At 37.8% G+C, this 20,143-nt stretch overlaps 1 protein-coding gene across 3 annotated transcripts in view; it reads left to right on the forward strand.

Annotated features, from left to right (window-relative positions):
• PPHLN1 (periphilin 1) overlaps window positions 1–20,143 on the forward strand; it is a 57,421-nt gene extending 37,278 nt beyond the window's left edge. The window contains exons 9-11 of one of the 3 annotated variants that reach the window (XM_039726900.1): window positions 17,336–17,450; window positions 19,450–19,482; window positions 19,945–20,143. In XM_039726900.1, coding sequence (XP_039582834.1) covers window positions 17,336–17,450; window positions 19,450–19,457 — 123 coding nt within the window. In that variant the 3' untranslated portion in view covers window positions 19,458–19,482; window positions 19,945–20,143. Of the gene's footprint in view, window positions 1–17,335; window positions 17,451–19,449 lie in introns of all 3 variants that reach the window. The other 2 variants (XM_039726899.1, XM_039726898.1) reach the window with 2 other exon arrangements.

Raw genomic sequence — 20,143 nt, forward strand, 5'->3', positions numbered from 1 at the left:
GTGGTAGTGGCAAGAGGGTTGGTGACAGGAAGGACTTGATGTTTGACATGGAAGCTGGTTTCCATTTCTCCTGCACTGACAAGTACGTTCAGGCCTCAGGAGGTTGAAATAGACAGCAACAGAAGAGTGTCGTACACAAAACCTGTAGGTAGGGAAAGTCTGCTGAAGTGTGAGTCTACAGTTTTGTGGAGTTTTGTGTGTCTTTTTTTACAGACTGTTCTTTATACAACAGAAGCTTATTTTGTAGATGACAGCTTTCCTGGTGCTTGTAGTTTAATCCAATAACCCATTTGTAATTTCATTTATATACAACACTGACACATGTATACATATAGGATCATCTATGACCAAAGACACTTTGCTGGCAAGTTGTGTTTGTCACCTGGTTCTTAAATTGATGTGCTGTATCTCAGTGTCTCACCTGGCCTTGATGTCCGCTTTCTTTGGGCGGCTGTTCCATTGAGTAGGTTAAACTCAGTATGTTTTAAAGATGGGTAAATTATGCCTATTCATTTTCTCTGACCTTTAAAATACAGGGTAATATTATAGTTTTAAAAGGCATCAGAATTGGGAACTTTTCTACAGTTTAATTTCCTAAATTATATGGGAAAAAATCTATAGTTGCATAAGTTGCGTATGCATGTGCTGCTTCTTTAAGATTATGAAAGCATTAGATTTTTATCTTGGTATAAATGACTAATGCACATCACCATTTATTGCTGACCCACAAAAGATCACTTTCCTGTTTTGTTTGACTCTTATTTACGTTGGTGTGGTGACTTGAGTCTTTGGTGGTTGTCTGGACATACACTTGTATGGATGTCACAGTGGCATGCTTTACAAAATATGGCATAAAAACAAGGGCCAGGATTCCCCACAGGACAAAGTTCATGGTGTGCCTGTTTTACCATTCTACTTTGACTTGGAAAGGCAAATAGAGTCAGCCTCACTTGAAAAAAAATACAGAAAGTGAATACTGAGAAGATTGAGTGGGTCATGGGCTGTTCCTGATTCTTTACTGTCTCACGCTTCTTGAGAAGTAGCGTTCATACATTAATTTTCTGCACTACTGAACTTCAAATACTGCTCTGAATGACACTAATGTCAAACCTGTAATACATGGGTTTGATTTGTTTGTTAGCAATCTTTCCCCTTCTACTTACTCCCAATAGCTTAAATACTTGGTTTCATTACAGCATAAAATATTCTACTTACCTGGGTACTGTGTGCTTACTTGACCACAACTACACACCTCACAAGCAGTTCACCACCTTTGTATAGTAAATAATTTATGTATTAACTTTTTTTTTTAACATACTACCTAAGTTAAAAAAAAAATCCACTTAAGCATTTTTAAACACAAAATCTTAAATAGATTAGGATATGCTGACACAAGCTTTTCAGTGATCATCTCCAGCTGGAAATTTGCCCATTTTATTATGTTTCTTCTTCACTTGGCTTCCTGGAGAAACTTTCTTATGCAATCTCAGTATCTGTGCCATGTATCTTTTGACTCTATTGTCTGATTTCAACTAAATTCAATTTAGGCATAAACCAAGATGATTAGTTGTTACAAGCATTATGAAAATAGGCAGTAACAGAAACTGTATGAGTTCCAGTGGAGACTGTATTACGATTGCATCCCATTATACATCAAGAAGCCCCTTAAGCAAGTGCTGCAGTCAAAACCAACCTGTAGCAGTGCAGACTTCAGCTGCACGTTACAAAGAGTTTGGTGGCCACCATGGTTTGAGGAATTTAGTCCGTGTTTTGTATTGGTCCCTCTGCTGGCACAGTAGTCTTTGTGAGGCTTGACCATGAATCAGATCAAGAAAAAGGAAGGAGAATTTGCAGACACTTACTTAAGTAGTTCTCTTAAGCACAGTGTGCTTCCTTAAATGTGCCTGCTGCTACAAGAGAGTAGCCACCCTGTGCTGTGTGTCAAGCCACTACTGTCTCTGAACATTCAGTATCCTGAAAGTACTGCTTTGGACACAGCAGTTTAATCGTCAGGCAGAAATTTATAGAAAGCTGTAGTCTTTGGTGGTATTTGCACAGTAACTGTTTGTTCTTATCCTAGGGAAGATAAAATTTGAAGAAGTTTTTGTTCAGTTTATAAAGCTGCCATGACCAGAACTGTCATCTTCCTTTAAGACAACTCACCATCTTCTAACATTGACAGGGTTGGTTCTACATATTTTTGAGAATTAAGTCACTTGGAAGCACTAGTGCATCATTAAACACCCTCAGCACAGCCCGTTTCACCTGGCCTGTTGGAGCCAGACTTAGATTTATTGTAAAGCAAGCTGGCCCCTAAGTTCTTGGGATTATTTCTAGCTGAGGAATGAGGTGACCTCGGAATCAGAGGGTGGAGGGTATCTGGAAGAGATGAAAGGATTTATGGTGACAGGAGAGGTAGGGTTAGTAACTGAGTGTGGGAAGCAATGAACAAGGGTGGGACTGGACTCTCAGTTGAAAAAAAAAAGAGATTTTTGCCAAGATCAGGAACTGCAGCCAAGAGGGTGGGGGGAAGGAATGAGATGGGGAACATGGGTGGAGATGGGAATTAATTCCACAGAAGCTCTAAAGCCCATGGGCAAATGCAGTGGAGTTTCTCCCTGGCTGGAGGGTGGAGACGCTACATCATACAAGAAAACCCGCTGCTATTTCAGGTGCCAGAAACAAGTGGGGAGCAGTCAGGTGCTTCCAGCTTGGTCTCTTCCTCTCTGGCTGCCCTCGAGGCGTCTGCAGGAAGCTACAATTGTAAGGCAGGAAATGCAGCGTTCCTGCATCAAGTACCTGGAATTGCTTACTAAAAAATTTGATAAATATGCCATTCACTGCTGTTGTTCTGTTTGGTTGAGTTTACTGTATTTGTCATCAACTTAGATGTAAATGTTATGTAACTTAATGTAAAAATGAGTATTTTATTACATTATTAATCTGCTTACCCAAGTGTAGGTCTAGCCATAACTCAAAAATGCTCTGACAATTTTTTTAATGCTTTTCATACTTTTTGTCAAATTTACTCTTCGGCATCATTGCAGCTCACTATACAGTTGTTCCTTTTTCTTATGTTGATATGGAAGGAGATTTCTTGCAACCATGTTTTTGCTAAAATCAGAAACAGAGATAAGCAAGTAATTATCTGGTGTCTCATGACCCAGATAAGTTACTGAAAAACCCTGTACTTCAGGAGTGTTCCTTTCTACTTTAAGCAGGATGGACGTTTGGTACCCAGAAAAGCATGTTTCATTATATTGAGCTGGCTCTGAAGCTTTTAAATGCATGTGGGTGTTACTCGTGTCACAGTAAGCAGCCAGAGCAGTGATCCCAAAGAGAAGTATTTAATCTACTGTAAAGGTTGTTCTAAGTATTCCTAACAAAACATATGTGCATATTGCTGAGGAGTTATATTGAGATATGCAGGGATCTGTTGGGGATAAAGTGCTGAGCTTCATTTTATCTGTTGTGGATCAACTAAGATTTTAAAAGGGGCAAGGACATTTAGCATGTTACCTGAGTATGAATACTCAGTGTCTGGTGTCAGGTAAGGTTTTATGGACGCAAAGATAGAAACTTCCATTGGTATGTTTGCAATTAATTTCACTATGTATCACTCAGCAAGTAGTTGTGACTAGTAAGCAAGTTTTTACTTTAGTTTTTTGCTCTATTCCTTAAAGCTGCTGTGTTATATATCACATTAAAGCTCTGAAAGAATATGTGTGCATATGGACATAGGAAACACTGCCCACTGTATATACTTTCTTTAGATAATGTTTCCATGCAGTTATGGAACATACCTTTTGCTTATAATTTCCTTTTTAGTAGAAATGCAGGAAATGTAAATGCATTTCTGTCATGAGGTAATGCAAAAATGTTAACATAATTAAATTGACTTTAAATATTTTTCAATGATTTTTTTATTTTTCAGAGTACTAGGGTTATATGAGAGCTTGAGTGAAGACTTGCTATGGGGAAGGAGAGGACTCAGATGAAATTCTGGGAGGAGTGAAGGTAGTCAGAGATAGTAGTGCTTCCTTTCTTAGGTATTTACTGGCCAACTGCAGGGTCTTTGGAGCAGCAAGAGTGATTTGGCTTTGTCCACAGTGCAATTTGCTGAGCACTGATGAACTAAGGAAAACAAAGAAAAGAGGTAAACAAGTGAAAAAAATTTATATTTAGTTAAAGCAATATAAAGAGAGTAAACTGATTGTTATAACTAAGCAATAGTTCTAAAATCAGGTTTAGGTGCATTGCAGCCAACAATTGGAAAGTGTTTGTTTTGTTTTCTTCATCAAGAGTGTAGGCTGTTGACTTACCCTAGAGAAGGCAACTTCTTTTCCCTTGAACAGATGCTGTTATTATTTTACAAAGTCCGTGGTACTCTTAAATACATAAATAAATTAAATAATTCTTTGTTTGGTAGGTAAATAAATTCTTTGTGTACACTTAACCTTGAAATAGCAAAATTCCGCACCAGCTGATTTAAAACCAGAAAGTTTGCAATCTTTATACCTTTATGTGATTTGAAGGAACAACAAGCCCACTGGACTTCATTCATTTTCGTTGTTGTTTTTTATTTATTTTAGCTTGCTCTGTTCTAAATAATTAAGTATTTTTTCCTAATTTAAATCTGATTCCAGACAGTATAGTTCAGTCTTTATTAGCTTAAGCTATTCAGGTTTTTTTTGGTCTTGGTTTTTTTGAATTGTTTGTTTGTGTTTAGTTGGGTTTTTTTTTAATTGTTTGTGGGGGTTTTTTGGTATTTTTGGGGGTGGTTTTTGTGTGTTGTACGTTCTGGAAGGCTGTGTATAGGAAGGAATGCCTTGTTTTTTCAGGATATGTTTATATGAATAACCTCTGTGTATTCTGTATCTTGGAGAGTACTTGATAGTTTTGTATGATGTAAGGTTAAAAGGTAAATGGTATGGTACTGTTTCTTTTGGCTATTGCAATAAAGTGTTTGACCTTTAGCAACCTGTCTTTATCTTAGGCAGTAAACTGTTTGGTTCTGCTTATCAGAAGAGACTTCACTGCTCTCTTTCCATGCTGTTCTCATCCAAAACACACTGTATCAATCCGGCATCAGTAGACCTTATCAGCAGCAGCTATGTTCTGTTCAGAGATTAGGCATAAAAAGTTTGTGTTGTAACAGTACATTTTATTCAGTGAATATTTTCATTTGTAGTTCAGTGGTTTCCAATTTCATTATCTAGATTAGATCTTCTTTTGTATTACCTCCTTATTACCTTACTCTTTCCCACAATTTTAGCTGTTTGACTTGAAATTACTTAGTTTGGTGTCACTGTAAAGTGAGTTATTTTAGACTATTCACACTATACCCAATGTCTGTCTAAAGGTAAGGTTAAAATGGCAAAGTATCGTTGCAGATTTTAGACAGATTTTCTAATTATTTGGGGGTCCCTTCAAATCATAACATGGTGGTGGTAATTTGAAACTTGATTAAGTGTTTAGTTAAACAAGTCCCCCTTACCTTCAGTTGCACGTGTGATTTACCAAACTGAAGTTCTACACATTAGAGTATTGGCCAGAGGCAGAATTTGCTGTATCTGTGAAGTGGCCATAATTAATAATGCTGCTGGTGATACTCAACAAATCTGTAACCTGCAAGAAGCTGACAGAGTTTGAGGGCAGCCACTAGTTTGTTCTAGCCATTTTTTTTTCATTGACTTGTTGTTAATTTACATGATGTTAAACTGTTGTTACCAGTAAACAAGTACTGTTACCATAATCAGCCTCCCTGTTTATAGTTGGAGTAGATAGGATATTTCATGAAGTAAATCCAAGAAGACTGAGCCTAGACTGCCTGTATCCTTGTGTCAGCATTAGTGTGTCTGCAGGACCAGGGCAGTGATTGTCCTCCTGTACTGGGCACTGGTGAGGCGAATCCTGTGTACAGTTCTGGGTCCCTCACTACAAGAAGGACATTGAGGAGCTGGAGCTTGTCTGGAGAAGGGCAACAGACCTGGTAAAGGGGCTGAAAGTCAATTCTTATGAGGAGCAGCTGAGCAAGCTGGGGTGTTTATCCTGGAGAAAAGGAGGCTCAGGAGGGACCTTATCACTCTACGACTGCCTGGAAGGAGATTGTAGCCAAGTGGGGATCAGTTTCTTCTCACAGGTAGTAAGTGACAGGACAAGAGGAAATGGCCCCAAGGGGAGGGTTTGATATTTGGAAGAATTCACCAAAACAGTTGCAGACATTGGAACAGGGTGCCCAGTAGAGTGGTGAAATCACTATTCATGCTGGTATTTGAAAGATGTGTAGATGTGGCGCTTAGGAACAAGGTTTAGTGGTATACTTTGCACTGTTATATTTACAGCTGTACTCAATTTTAAAGGTCATCCTTAATCATTCTGTGATTCTGAGTTTTATCTCCTGAGTATTGGAAATATCTCTGTTACTTTTTGACTTGGTGGATTTGTTGCATCATGCTGCTACCAAAATTTGTAGGTGTCAGGCATCACAGAAAGCTGCTTTAAGCTGTCTGAACAACACAGAGCTAAAGCTCTCAAAAACAAACCCCAGTACAGAGCAGTATTTGATGATCCCAGTTTCTTCTCTTTTTTTGTAAGAACAGATTGAAGCCAGACTCAAAAAGAATCAAAGCTTTTCAGTGTATGCCAGAATCCCAAGACAAGCAAGCACTTCAAAAAGTCACGAGTGTGTTTGTGTATCTTGCCAAGTTTGCTCCCAATCTGTCCTCTGTCAATTCACCCACCCCATCAGACAACTTCTGGAAAATGTTCAGTGACACTGGATTGAACAGGGCACAAGACATTCCTTGAACGAGTTTGATAGGTAACAGTTCTTGTGCTGAAATGCTGCAGCATTGCATAACTATCTCATTAAGGAAAGCTTGAAAAGAGACTGTAGAGAGCCAGTGTTCTTAGAAGATGGTTTTAAGTACAAAATGGGCTTGTTTTCCACGATGAAAAAGACAAATGATTTCTAAGCTCTTTTGAACCAGCTAATCACTGTGGTGCTTCAGTATTACTTATGACTGTAACCCAAACTTACTGAATAATTAATTCCAAGTACCATGGGATACTGTTAGTGGTACATCCACTCAGTAAATGCTGAATTTGTACTACATTCACTTGGAACCACAGTTGGTAATAGCTGCCCTAAAACATATGATTTACTAACCATAAAAAACAATCTCTACTTGTGGCTTTCTCTTTAGGGAGAGACATGCTTTCTGTTTTTACCAAGTTTTGGATCAGATTTTTGCTTCCAAATCAATGAGAAAATAACTAGAATTGTGGGAACAGATTTAGAAGGAGAGAGTTTTTGTGTTGAATACTAGAAACACAGAAGGAATGAACATATTTAGAATCGGAAATGAGGCTTCATCATACAGGTTCTCTTACCTACTCCAGCTCCAGCCATTGTGCCAGCTTCACGTTCTGTTTCTGTATATATTTTGTATTTGACTGAAGTTACATACGAAGATATGCAAACATTTAAACACAGATCCCATGTGCTTTGTCTGGGTTAGGTGGAAGTTCTTTGAATGTTTCCAGATGAGCTCAAGGTGGACTTACTAGTGTAAAGCTATAGATAAACATCCTCTTTAGATGTCATCCATAGCTGCTCATCACTTTCTCACCCAGGATAGGTGATTCCTCCCTGCAGCCCAACTGATGTCCTAGCATGTGACCTAATCTGACTGGTTTTGCCTAAGAATTCATTTTAGGAGTAGTCCTGTATATTACTGGCTCACACAAACAAGTGGGGTGATGGTTTCTGGCATAGGGATGCTGACAGCTGGGAAGGGGGAATAGCCTTTTCAGCTGGCACAGCTGCATGTGGAAAAATAGATCTGTGCACAAGCTAAGAAAAAAATAGAGAAGTATTCCAAAATAATTTACTTTGTTGTTTATTCTGTTTTAGATATTAAATGAGTACTTAAATGAGTGACTATTTCAAGGGTAAAGGCAGGACAGTGACTTGGATTTGAAAAAAATTTGATTAGTTATTGAGGCGCTAATAAAACTGATTTGTGAGGCTAATATAATGTGTGAAGTAATTCTAAACCTTCGGAAGCAGTAAGGTTTAGCATAAACTAAGCTATAAAATGTTGGTAATCGAAGTAATTGTTTTTCTTCTTGCAGCTGTTACTTCTCTTTTCTGAGAAGCTGTCCATTACACACAGTAGTTTACGTTTGTGTAGTATTTTCTTTATGCTGCATATGTGATGAAAAAACCTACTCTTTGGCATACAATTTCATACTTGCTTTAGCATTTTTTAACCATTAAAGAAAAACTTGAAGTTGCTCTTTATATAGTGATGGGGAGGAAATCTTCTCTTGTAAGGACTGCTTCTTAAACTCATAGATCCACCAACTTTGAATTTATATTAGCAATGCTGCTGCCAGTTAATTGTGCAACTAATCTGCTCAGAGCTGCTCTTAATGGGAAAGAAAGGTTTGTTGTTTGTTGGTTTTTTGTTTGTTTTTTTATTACTGCTTATTTTCATTGTACAATTGGAGAAAATACAGTCAATCCACACCTCAGGATAAAATGCTGTATTGCCCATTAATAAAAATGAGCCCACTTAATGCAGAATGTTATTGAATCTGAGAATATTTGTAGCTGAGGATATTTGTTGAAATTGAAAGTGGGATGACTTTTGTTGAGGGAAAACTAAGTCATCACAAGTCAGTTTTGGGTAAAATCAAATGCATAATTTTTGATCTTGACTTAAACACAATCAATCTGTGTGGATTTTGAACTACTGTATATTTAATACAAAATATTTGTCTGGCTTTATGACAAGAGAAATTGGTTTGTCATTTTATTGTTGCTGTTAAGATACAGCCCATTCTGCTGAAGCTTAAATGAATATCACTTTCCTTTGTGGTCAGTGGACGTAACTGAAAATTATTTAAAGCATTTTTAACAAGACAATTAACATAGAGTCTTTTGCAGATAAACTTCACCCTTCCTGTTTTGGATGGAGCAATAACTTTATTGTGGATCAGATTTAGGAAGTGGCTTTCCATCAATTCAGTATTTTATAAATAAAAAGTTGTAGGGTGAGGCCCTTCCTTTGGCATAAAGCTGATTATTTCCTGTTTAATCCTAAACTGGTGTATTTCAACTAATGGAAGTTTCCTGGCATCTGTTGGAGGGCAGGGTTTTTAGGATTTTGTTTTCATTTATGCTCCTACAAAAATACAGTTTCTGTGTTTGCATATTATTATATAACAAAGAGAAATTATTAGATATATGAATAGTCACCCTTTTACAACTTTTGGACTTGGCTGCACAGTTGTTTGTGCCATGGCATTCTTAAACACAGCTGGGTATTCTCATACATGAGCTGCAAAGATGTCATTGACACATCTTCAAGAGGTCATCAGTTCTTCCAGTGAGAAACTGATCAATTGTAATTGCAATGGGTTTTTTGATTTCATATTTATCATCTCCTTGCACAAGGCATGCACTTTCTATAAGAAGAGGCAGAATTTACACTTGCACTGCTGTTTTACCTAAGGAACACACAAGTTAATGTATGAAATAACTCTACCCTCATCCAACACATCTGTTGTAAAGAAGCCTATGAAATCAAGGCCACACACAAACTGGTCTCCAAGGGCCTGTAGTTGGTGTTAAAATGCTGTTATTATGTGGTCTGATTGGTTTAGTAAAGAATAATCTCCAGTAAAACCATGTAACATAATAGTCCTTGCTCTCCCACATGGGAGCTACTTCTGCTTGACTAAGCAAGACATTTCTTGAAGAAGTAATAATACACTTGTTCTTGCCAAAATGTAACATTAAATGAAGTGTATAATCATGTACATTTCTATTGTGTGCCAGTTCTTGTTCATTTAAACATTTGTGTCAAGTCCTCCACCATAGTATTAAAAAAATAGTAAAGTAAACACATGGATTTCCTAGCAATATATTTTATATAAATTCTCTCTCCTTGTTGAAAACTTGTGTATAGTGGTTTTAAAGCAATGAGTAACTACTTGGAATTTGTAAGCTTTCATAAATGAAGGCTATCTTTTCTAAATAGTACCAAGTTTTGCTATGACTGTTCTGAATTATAACAGCCTTGCTCTACAGATCTGCCCTTGGGTAACCACAGCTGTAAACAGGTACTGCACTTGCTGAGGGACTTCACTTTTTATTGCTTTTTAATTACATTATTCTTTAGGTCTCCTCAACAGTGTCATACAAAAGCTGTATGTTAATTTTTAGATTGCTCTATAAGCACTGAGCAAAGTCACGAGAAGGTGTAACATTTTGTTTGGATGGTGAAGGGAAGAAGAAAGGAGTTGAGTGTCTCGGGACCCAAGCCAGCTCTTGATTTTCAGCCTTGAAAATGTGTTTGTAAACTCAGCAGAGTTGGTCACTGTTGACACAAACACCCACCCCTCAGTTTTACAGAGCACTTTCCATAGTAGAATTCTGCTTTTAAATGAAGGGGAAGCCTCGTGGTGGCATTGTTTCGGGCTGCATGTTCTGTATCAGATTAGTTTAGTGACAGGGATGAGTGATGCTGTGACCTAGAAGTGAAATGCTGTAGATGAGCTCAACAGAAGCACTGTGGTTCCCAGCACCCTCCCCTGGGCACTTTGCCCACCTGCTGCCCCCGTGTGCTGCCAATACTGGTCCTTGAGGGCAAAGTGGAGTTCAAACCTGAATTCCTATCTCTTTTAAAGTGAGGGCTCTATCAACATCTCTTCCACGCAAGGGGCTTCCAGGAGACTTCTCAGTCAGATATATAGATGCCAAAAATGGTGGGCGTTATTTCTGAAAGTTGATTAAATCTATTGAAGTTCCTAAAAAGGAACTTGAGAGTTTCATTGGAAAGGGAGGCAGAATTGCATTTAAGTGCAAATAACTGTAATAATTTGCATATATTCAATAAGAAGCAAATTGACATGAAATTGTTCTTTATTACATAATAGATTAAATAACTTGTTTCCCCCAGTTTGCATTTCAACGAGTATCTAATTGGTCTATAAACACATTGATTAATGGGTGCAGAAAATATTACATAGATACAGGGCAAAATTAGTTTTTAAGAAAGGAATAGAGTTCATGTCTTGATATTTTATAGTTAAAAATTGTATGCCATTGTAAACTGTATACTATCATAACCAAGCATTGAATATGTTCGAAGTCAATTTCGTTTTTTGTAACCATAAAAAATAGTTCATCTTGGTTGAAAATCAGTTTTAAATGTCTTGATCATGAAAATTGTCTGCAAGTGGTTTAATGACAGTTCTGAGCATTCTTTGCACTGTGGAGCTGTAAACTTATATTTTGTACTCATAAACATAACAGTACAATTACATTGCCACTGCAGTGATGAAAATTTCTGTGTACTCTTTTAGTAGAGGATTAACTTATTGAAGTTTGGAAGAGTAAGTTTTGGGTAAGTTAGTGAAATCTAAATTACGCAGTTGGAAAAAATTACAAGATAATGCATAAATAACTGAAAAAGATTATGTTTGGGGAGAGAATAATTCCTTTTAAAAGATGCCATTAACAAAGAAAAAGCTGTGATAGTGGCAATTCAGTGTTTAGTAGTTTCCCAATTTGCTTAAGCTTACATGCACAATTAAAATGCAAATTTGACTGCATATTCATTCAGGTTAGAGTTAGGTCTACATTACAAAAAAAATCAGTGTTGTTCTTAGGAGTAGAAGAAAAATTATACCTCATACCCATGAGGTACCCATGAAAAATTATACCCATGAAAAATTATACCTCTCACCCATGCTAGGAAAACCTAGCAGAGACGTGGCTTGGTTAATAGAAGGCTGGCTTGTCAGACTTATTTTAGTTCTGCTGAGGAGGGGAAATAAGCTGGTTTATACCACCAGAGGGCTATACCAAACCAGCTATCATAGTTTAGGTGAGGGAACAAAAGCTGTTATCTCTGTCTGGTGTAGGGGGCCCCTGGGGCATCATTGAAGTGAGGGAAATTTCCAGCAGTTTGCTCATGGAGTGTCTGGAATGGACATGATATGGCTTTCAGACTGGTGCTGTACTTGTGCTCTGCATGTTGATGCTCTGCCTTTCAGTGAGAAATCAAACAACTACCAATAAACATGTTGCTTCTTTCCTCCTTGCATGGAGTATTTGATACTTGTGGGAAATATGCCCTTAGTAACTGAAAAGCTGCTGTCTTCTGAAAGATAATATATTAAATGAGGACTTGCGTGAATCACAGATGCAAAATTGCGATTGCTGGGCATGTTGGGTCTTCTCAAAGTGAGTTAGTATCTAAAGGTTGCAGGCTATTTAGCGTGGTTTCTGAGCCACAACCCTAGCTCCTTCCCCTGTGGTAACTGAGCCTTGGGGGTCTTTGGCCTTTGGATGAGGAGCTGAGAACAGGCATCTCTGAAGATGAGAACTGACTCACAGGCGCTGAGGTGGGCTGTGTGCATATGGTGCAGAGCTGCTCAGAGTCTAGACTCGCGTCGTGTTGCTCTGAAGGAGTTCTGGTGGAGGCGAGAGAGTGTTAGATGAATCTTGAAATGTATGGAATGCTAAAAATACTAAAAAAAAACCCCATGAAAGGTTGTGTGGAAAAAGATCAAGATGTTGGAAATCACAGATTAAATCATGGGTATCAATTTCACTTGCTAAATCATCATATCCACCTAATGGACGTGGTCTTTATCGTGTTTGCTGGTCCTGCTTGTCTCTGTGAGTAGAAATACCCCCTTCTGCACTGGGGTTTGCCCATCTCCTGCATATAGCTGCTCAAGCCTGGCATATGCAAGTCTCTGGATGAATTCTATTGAAGAGGCTTTCACATGTGCATGACTCCAAGAGCACTCAAAAAAAGTGCCACAGTGTCATAGTCATTCAAAACCGTATTTGGAGAGGAAAGTGTTTTAATACCTGCATATAAAATAAAGTACATCCATTAGAATAGTTCTCCCAGAAATGAGAAGTGGAGATTCATTTGAGTCCTTTCTGAATCAGGAGAAATTTGCATCTCCCATTTGCTACTCAGTTCTACTTTCTACAAGCTGTGGACATGAGAGATACAGAGGCTAACTTTTGTATCCTGGTGGGACCAGTCTTCCAGAGAGTCATTCCAATTATCAGAGAATTTCTCTTGTTTCCCTTTTTCTCAAAGCCTGTTTAGAATAGATACTGTGATTTTAGCTGTTCTGAGTAACCTTGAGAAGTTAAAAAGACTTCTTTGCACAGACTGTAGAGCTAAGCTAGGGAAACTTGGTGCATGGGTTGAAATAAAGCTTGTCCTCATCCCCTTTGAATACCATTATTTGGTCTTGCTATTGAAATAAAGCTGGCCAGGTATTCAAGATTTTGAGATCAAGATTGCTCTTACGATTCTTGTAGCCTGTAGTTATTTGCAGGGGAGGACATCCTAAGTTCTAATTTGCTTTGTCATTACTGTTTATATTGTCCAACAGCTCTTTTGCACAACCTGCAGCTCTGGAACAGTTTCCAAGAAAAACATGGTGCTGTGCTAGTCAGAAAATTATATGGACTTTGTCAGTGAGTAGTAGGTTTGTTATCAAGGTATTCCCTAGCCATGTATAATTTCACCCATCAGCAAAGCTATTCATTCTTCTGTTTAAGCGAAGACCATGTTTAGATTATCACTGAAAGAGGGATATAGCAGTCAAAGACATGAGCAGTCCCCATGTGCTTCCTTCTGGCCCTCTTTCTTCCTGTTCAGAGGTGAACATTCCACAGCTGAGCTGGAAGAAGAGAGTGTTTGGTATCCATAATTTTTTCCATGTCAGTGTCATACATTGTAATTCAAGACACTGCTGATGGCACTTTGAAGTTCACTGTGAAAACTTGGCATAGATGTAGATGAGGGAGTTCTCAAAAGTTTAATTCTGCCTGGAGATTCTAGGTCTTGATTGCCTCCAACCTGGGCAACTGACATCTCCATTGCTCTAACTAGGTCTGGAAGTAAATGTCTTCTAGCTATATTTAAACAGTTCTGAGTGCAAATTTTGGTTTAGCTTTCTCAAATAAATGAGGTGTGTTCACTAACATATTGCAGGTGCATCACAACTTTGTATTTTCATCAAGTTCTTACACGGAGAATGGCACGGCAAAGGGCTGATCTCAGCCAGAGCCTCTATGTCTTTATCATGTAACATTCTAAAATTCCTTGAGAATAATATAAAAGTATGCATATTCGTGATCCTGTGACCTCACAGATGCCAGATGTGTTGATTTTGGAAAACACTTCAAAGAGCTTGAATTCAGCTTAAATACTTGCCATGCATAGGAGAAGCAAGAGTGCATATATCTATATATATACAGATATATACAGTGTGTGTATATAAAATTATATTTACATATTTGGAAGTAGAACAGCTGTTTCTACTTCTTCTTCATCTGCTTACTAAAGTTTTACACGCTCTTTCCATGATGCTGGTGCTGTAGCTTAGGTAAGAGAATGAATGTATGCTAGAGCCACGGTAATGATCACCCTGTGGCTCTAGCTGTTTTCAGGATTATCTGATTTATATGTCAGACAGAATAATAATGTCATTGGTATCATTCCCTTTCTTGTTTTTCATTTTAAAAATGTTATTTCTTCTTTCTCCACACATGGAATCATTTTCAGGTTTTAGTACCAGATGTTTACAGATGAGCTTTCCATGGTCTGAGCTCAAAATCAATATCAGCTGGAATTTTAAAGATAGGGTTATTTTCCTATGTTGTTGGGTCATGAGTTCTTCTAGTATTTTTCTCCAACAGAGATCTCTTTTTGCATGGTTGGAATCTTTTCTGCAGTTTTCTTTCTTCTTCAAGCATCACAATCTCATTTGTCAGAAATAGCCTCCTTTTGTGCTCTCTAAAGATAGATATTAATGTCATGCCACCAATCCCTTTTGTTTCAAGAGCTTTCAGTGTTTTCACAAATTTTTGAAGTAGTTGATTGTGCCATTAAACTGTAATTAATTAACATATTCTATATTGATATTCTTGTAATTTATAATCTCCATTTCCTTTTGTAAAGCATAGTAACATATCTCTGAAAGTTGGTAGTTGTGCCTTGACTTTAGATATAAGCTATTTTGTGAAGTTTTCACTTTAAGACCACGGCTCACAGTTCTTTCATTTGTGCTGATGCATCTGGTTTTAGAATTGAATCACTGAATTACATTAATGGAGGGGGGGAAGTAATTTTAAAAGGGAACATCTCAGTGATGCAATTTACATTGCAGCTATACAAACAGATTTATCAGCACAATTGGGATGGAGGCAGATTGTACCAGGAGGATCAGAATTAGCAGCTGGGGCAGAAAGCTTGTTGAGAGAAAATTGCTCAATTATTATTAGAGGAGCTGAGCTGTTTCCTTTGTTTTCTGTTGTTAAGGTGCCTTCCTGCTCCACCTTTGCCCTCTTCCCCTAATTTAGGTAAATTCTATTTTTTAAAAAGTCTTTTGTCACAAAGAATTGAAAACATTAATCTCTTAGATGAAGGTGTTTAGTTTCCAGATTGTGACAGCAAAGTGATTTCTGACTTCAGATTCAGCGATGACAAGGGCTCTCTTGATTCTCTTCCAAATCTTTTTTTGTGAAAGTTTGGAAGAAAAATGTGCTTAGATCAAGCTAGTATTTATATGCTAAGAGTCAGAGAATTTCATCTGGGCTAGTTCTTTGTGGTGTGTGGGAGAAGTAGCAGGTAGCACTATTTGCCTTTCGTTTGCAGACCCATGAAAAGGAGAGCATTTCCTCCAGGGGTAGCTTTGGGTGCGTCCCCATGCAGCTCTTTCTGAGCTTCTTCTTTGGGAAGAGAGAAAAAAGTAACACAGATTTTTCTCTGTTTGAAGTTTTTTTACAAAGTACCATGTTTTAACTTGCTGTGGAGCATGAGCTCTGAGAGTCTGGCTTTTGTGCTGTTATTTTACTTCCAAAGAACTACAAAGCAGGAAACAAACCCCTCTCTGAAAAAAATGCCATGTGCATTTTCACACTCAAAAATGTTTGGCTCAAGTTTGGTTTGGGCTACACTCTTCTTTTTTGTTACTTTCCACCGAAGATTAGTTCCTTCCAAAAGGTTCTCTTTTATTTGCCAACCAGTGTTTGAAAAGTGGGTATGATCTTAAACTGTTTTCCTAGACAATGCTATTAAGCATTTAAGAATTGTCTTCATCAAAGGTATCATGATAATCGTTGTGTTTCTAAGAATAGTTTAGTTTTGTACAGAATGTTGGGATTTTTTGCTATTTTTCTGACATGAAGATGCATGACCTGACCACAGACTGGTTCTTAAGAATGGGTTCTTAGGGTGGGTGTGCTTTGTTTGGCTTTTTCTTTCCTTTTTAGTAAAGGGGAATTGCTTAAATACAGTTGTATGATTTCTGTCCACAATACAGATAAATGTGAAGGAAAGAGTGGCACATCTCTGTGAAAAAGTTCTAAGACAATACCAAAAGATAATCATACTTGGAAGAATATCAACATTTTAGCTTTTTTCCTCAAAAAAAGATGTATTTTCTAAAATGGAAATTGGCCTAAGAGGTTTGAAAATGAGCTGCATCTGGCAGTTGGAATACTTTGACAAGTTCCTTTTTTGCTGGGTGTTCAGATGAATAAACTTAGCTGGAATTTGGAAAAAAAAATTCAATGTCACTGACTTGCTTTGGAAATTGCGTAAGAGTATGGTCATATGTTTGTTGCTGAAAAACAGTTGCAGAGATAATGAAGAGTTAGTTCACCTCAAATGTGGTGCTTGACTGACTTGCAAACTCTCCATCCTTTGTGGGAGAAGGTCAGATGGGTTCAGGTAAACCACTGCCAGGACTTCTTTAATCCTTAGTGACTAAAAGCATCCAAACAAAGTCTTCTTTGTGAAGGAGTTCTATAAGAAAGAGATATCCAACAAACAAAATTTGATGAAATTATTTAAATGCAACTTATAGTTAAAGTATTAGGAAGGATCACAAATGAAATTATTGGTGCTTTGTATGAAGATTGAAATTGCTAGACATTTCATGGTTATTTTAAATATATTGTAATGAAAAGAAAATCTGGTTTAGCATTTGTACTTTGCTTTATTGTTGTTTATTAAATATTTCTGCAAGGGGAATTTCATTTCTCTATTATGCTATTTCACCATATAAAAGTTATTTTTGGTATCCAGATAGTGCTGAGCTAGTTACATTTTTATTAGCACAGGTCAGAAGAGAGGAAATGGTCAGTAAGTTTTATGGCTGAAATTCGTGTAAAATCCAATATCTTTTGTTACATTTGGATCTAACTCCATAAGTGCTGTTGGTGTGTTAATGTAATGACTTTTGCAGTTAATAATTTTCTAAAATGTGTTGTTTCTAGGTCTACAGACAAGACTGTGAAACCTTTGGCATGGTAGTGAAGATGCTAATTGATAAAGATCCATCATTAGAGAAGTCCATTCAGTTTGCCCTGAGGCAGAATTTGCATGAAATAGGTGAGAGATGCATTGAAGAACTCAAACATTTCATTGCTCAGTACGATGCTGCCAACCAAGATGTATCAGAGTCCTTCAAAGAGGGCTCATACTAAGGACAAAAATATGCTTTTAGATCCTCTGCATCGTGTCTGCCATAGTACATAAATCTGCTTTTTGTGGGGAAAGAGGAACTTCTGTTCGAGATTTGAACCCAAGGCCTGTGCTCCTTTCTAATAGCTCAGGTGACTGTTCCCTTCTCCACTGTGGTCTCCATGATTGTATTCATCCTACCTGTTCTTGTTGACATATTCCTTTGAAAGGATGTTCTTTTCAAAAATGCTGTAAAGCAACGAACTATTTTTAAAACCTTACGCAGTTACCTTGGAAAAAATGATCCGTCTGATGTCTGTACACTTATGTTTTGATGCTTACAAGTGTAACTTGAAACATTGTATTTTTTATTAAAATTTCATGAAACCCCTCTCATTCCTCAAGTTATGCACAAATATGTCTTGTCATCATACATACTATACGAAGGAAAAACTTACAAAATTGGTCACAATTATGATTTAAATTATTTATTCTGGTTTAATTCAAAAAATAAGATGAATTCTGTAAAATTACACTTGGGTTTATCTCTAGTCTCTGACTGCCAGAGTAATTAACTACTTGATGTGGAAAGTGCTGTGTTTTTGTTCTAATTGCGGGTTCTACAAAATGCCTTTTAAATTTTGGTGTTTTCCATATCATGACTCATTACTAGTAAGCAGTATTATGGAGGATGGATTCCATTTTTTGTTACTGTTTGCTCTGCTTTTAACTACACTGTACAGAATGTAGCTGTAGGCAGCCACTGAGCAGGGAAAGGTCACTTTTCCTACTCTGTTGCTCTCCCCACTTATAACTTCTCAAGCCTTTTCATCCATCAGTTTTAACAATAAGGAGGCTGTGTGTAATCTTTATTTCCAACCTGGAGAAGGAGCGGAATTGGGATGTCAAGGATGGACAAGGAAAGTGAGCAGGACCATCTCTCCAGTAAATCCAGGTGTCTTGGTTTGAAAAGACAGGTGTCTGCTAAGGAAGGCAGGAGCCCCTGTTGAAATGGAGAATGTAAACCCCCTCCCTCTGAATTATTATAATTTTGAAATTAAGGGACTTTCAGGCAAAGATATGGGAATAGGAGTAACAGTTCTTTACTAGGAAAATTAAAATAAAAATGCAGTAATACAAAACAACACTGACAGTCAGAATACAACCTGACACCCTGTTAGTCAGTGTGTTGGTAGCAGTCTGATTTAATGGGGGCTGCAGTGCTTCTGCAGTGACAGGTGTGGTTCTGTTGAAGCAGTGATCCTGTAGAAGGGTGTAGTTTTCCTCTGAAGGTCCAGTTGTGGTGTAGATGGGCCTGGTCTTTCTCTGGAAATCCAGTGGGAAAAGGCTTCTCTGGTATTCCAAATATCAGATTTTTATCGAGGTAGGAATGCTTGGCTCCTCCCCCTGGGTGGAACATCTCACAATGAGATGATGTCATTTTCAGTCATGCAGTGAGACTCAATGGCCCATTAACAGAAGACCTCTCCCTGGACTGAGGATGGGTCCTGGAAGAGATAAAGAAAACTGCCCCACCTGGTTTAACAGCTGGCCCATTAACAGGATATCCCCCCAGAGTTATGAGGGATGGGTCATGGAAGAGATAAAGAACACTGCTCCACCTGGTTTCAACAGATGGTGATAGAATACATACTTGTGGTGACATCTTCATTGCAACCTAAGACACCAGGTTGCTTTCAATTAGGTGGAACACAAAGTTTATCCCTATGTCCTTGTTTTCACTATCACTTCAAACCTAGGTGATTCTGGTTAGTCTGGCCCCACTTTTGACCTGATAGAACAACTTGCAGTTTGGGAACAGTGGTTGAGGAAAGCCAAGAGGTTCCCAGTGAAAAAATATTTAGGATGTGGTGGAATCCTGATGAATACATTTATTAAGGTACTGTTTTTTTTATGAACATTTTAGGAAAGTGATAATGTGAGTCATAATCACAAGGAGGTAAGTATAAGCATGATTGTTTTATACACATTTGCATTTTGAACATGTGAAACTCTGTAAAAGGATTAATAACCAAACTCATTTGGTTATTAAACCAAATTTCCAGATTTCATCAGTATGGTGTGCAGAAACACAAAGCAGCAATGATTTGGCGTATACAAGGTACTGTATGTATCACAGCATCTTACACATGCAAATCTTGATATGGTATATTAAATATGTATTGCATCAGATTCCTGAGATGCCTGGTTAGTTCTCATGTCAGTAAGGGGAAGTTTTGCAGTTGGCTTTTGTTTTCTAAGAGTTCACGTTGCAACTACCCTTGTTAGCATCTGGGATTGTGTGGGCTGCACAGTGAGTGGGAATCAGCTCATGGATCCTACAGGATGCCAATTTGGGGAGGGAGAGAGAAGAGAGGCAGGCTGTTGTGATATAGTAGTGAGACCTGATCTACTCCTTCAGGCAACAACCTGGTTTACTGAGATCAGTCAGAGTCTTCTCTGATGCAGAAGCATAACTACAGCACTTCACTACTTGCCTACAGGACTGAGAGCCTTCAGGATGTTACATCTGAGTTTCTACTTTGGGTTAGAAATGCTAATGGAAAAAATAATAAAATTGTGTGTAATATATTTTTTATTAAAAATTGCCATTGTTACTG

This window comes from Passer montanus, unplaced genomic scaffold, assembly GCF_014805655.1.
Source record: "Passer montanus isolate IOZ18808 unplaced genomic scaffold, ASM1480565v1 scaffold6, whole genome shotgun sequence".
In the NCBI taxonomy this organism is placed as follows: domain Eukaryota; kingdom Metazoa; phylum Chordata; class Aves; order Passeriformes; family Passeridae; genus Passer; species Passer montanus.